Source organism: Seriola lalandi, unplaced genomic scaffold, assembly GCF_002814215.2.
Source record: "Seriola lalandi dorsalis isolate HSWRI2012SDOR001 ecotype SW California unplaced genomic scaffold, Sedor1 jcf7180002054464, whole genome shotgun sequence".
Lineage (NCBI taxonomy): Eukaryota > Metazoa > Chordata > Actinopteri > Carangiformes > Carangidae > Seriola > Seriola lalandi.
The window spans coordinates 1,366,436-1,367,805 of NW_019525017.1; the positions used below are offsets into that span (position 1 = coordinate 1,366,436).

Sequence of the window (1,370 nt, forward strand, 5' to 3'; positions counted from 1 at the left end):
ACAAACTATTGTATTGAAGATTCTGGTCTTGTGTTATTGTCGTAGTGGTATTCGTTTGAGCTCACTGGAGGATCAGTGAGCCGTCCAAACAGTCTAATTCAATTTTATGTTTGTGTGGTGGGGGTGGGAAGACGCTTGATTGTGCAGCAGTGCATACAATGTGTTAATGTGCCAATGGTTATAATTAGCACAGGGATGTAAAGGATTCAGAGCAAGTCATAGTTTTTGAGTGGTATTGATATCATCAGTAGTATTATACCTTTCAGCTCCTTTGTCTTGTGTAACCCTAAAATGAACACAATCATAACATGGTTAGGATTTTACCATATGCATGTGTATTGGTAGCTTTTGTCTTGTTTACAGTGTGTGGGTTTGTGTGTGTGTGCCTGTCAGTAACAGACCAGACGTGTGCGTGGGGGGGTCTGTGCAAGTAGTAAGCGCAAAGCCGCAGTGGAGCCCATCCCCTACTCCCTCCCTGAGATGCCTTACTTGTAGTGAGGAGAGGAGCCGCAGCCTCTGGCCACTCCTTCCCCTTCTGCAATTGGAAGAAAGAGGCCACCTCCCTCCCTTTTCCTCATTGGTATGCAAGCGGTGCAGTGTGTGTATGAGGAGAGGAAAGAGAGAGAGAGCGAGGTAGCAGTCAGTGCAATGGGATAGAGGAGAGCGAGGAGGAGGAGGAGGGAGGAGAGTGAATGAGAGCTGCTGGATCTGCCTTGCCTGCATGCCTGCCTGCCTGTCGTCTGCTGAAGCTGGGTTTACCGCCACACTGCACTGGCACAGAGCAGAGTCACGGCCCGTTTGCACCAACCGTCCTCACTCTCAGCACCGGGGTCTCACTCCAGCGACACCACCAGCAAGGAAAACCAGGGACCGAGCTCCCCAGGCTTTCTCCATCATCAAGGAGGGACGCAGCAGCTACGAAGGGGCCTGACGCTACAATTTAGGCACCAGCTGCTACCTCAACCAAATCCCCCTCCACCTTATCCCATCCTTACCAACACCACCACCACTCCTCTCTTGCTCCTCCCTATGCCCTTGTCCTCGGCGGCTCCACTCACCTCCCTGGCCAGTATATGGATAGAAGCTCCCTGTTTCAGCTCATACAAGAGCAGGTAAGCAAGTGAGCATGCAGCGGCAGGGGTTTCTATGGTTACGGGCTCCTGGCCACCTCGCCATCTATCCAGGGATTGAGACGTGGAGGCTGGGGTGAGAGCTGATGTCAGGATTGATAGCAGGGGCTGTTTGCATTGCACTGGCAAAATGAGAACATGAGACAACATGACGGACGCGAGCATCATGGAGCCATGTGGGCCCCGAGAATGTGAGGTCAGATCATGAGCCACAGCATGAGGGGGGTGGGGGTAGGGGTG

At 52.3% G+C, this 1,370-nt stretch overlaps 1 protein-coding gene across 1 annotated transcript in view; it reads left to right on the top strand.

The window, feature by feature from the left end:
* Positions 1-660: 660 nt before the first annotated feature.
* rhbdl1 (rhomboid, veinlet-like 1 (Drosophila)) overlaps positions 661-1,370 on the top strand; it is a 37,838-nt gene continuing 37,128 nt past the window's right edge. Inside the window, exon 1 of the mRNA XM_023411375.2 lies at positions 661-1,112. Within this exon, the coding sequence (XP_023267143.1) occupies positions 1,074-1,112 (39 nt within the window). The 5' untranslated portion in view covers positions 661-1,073. The remainder of the gene's footprint in view (positions 1,113-1,370) is intronic.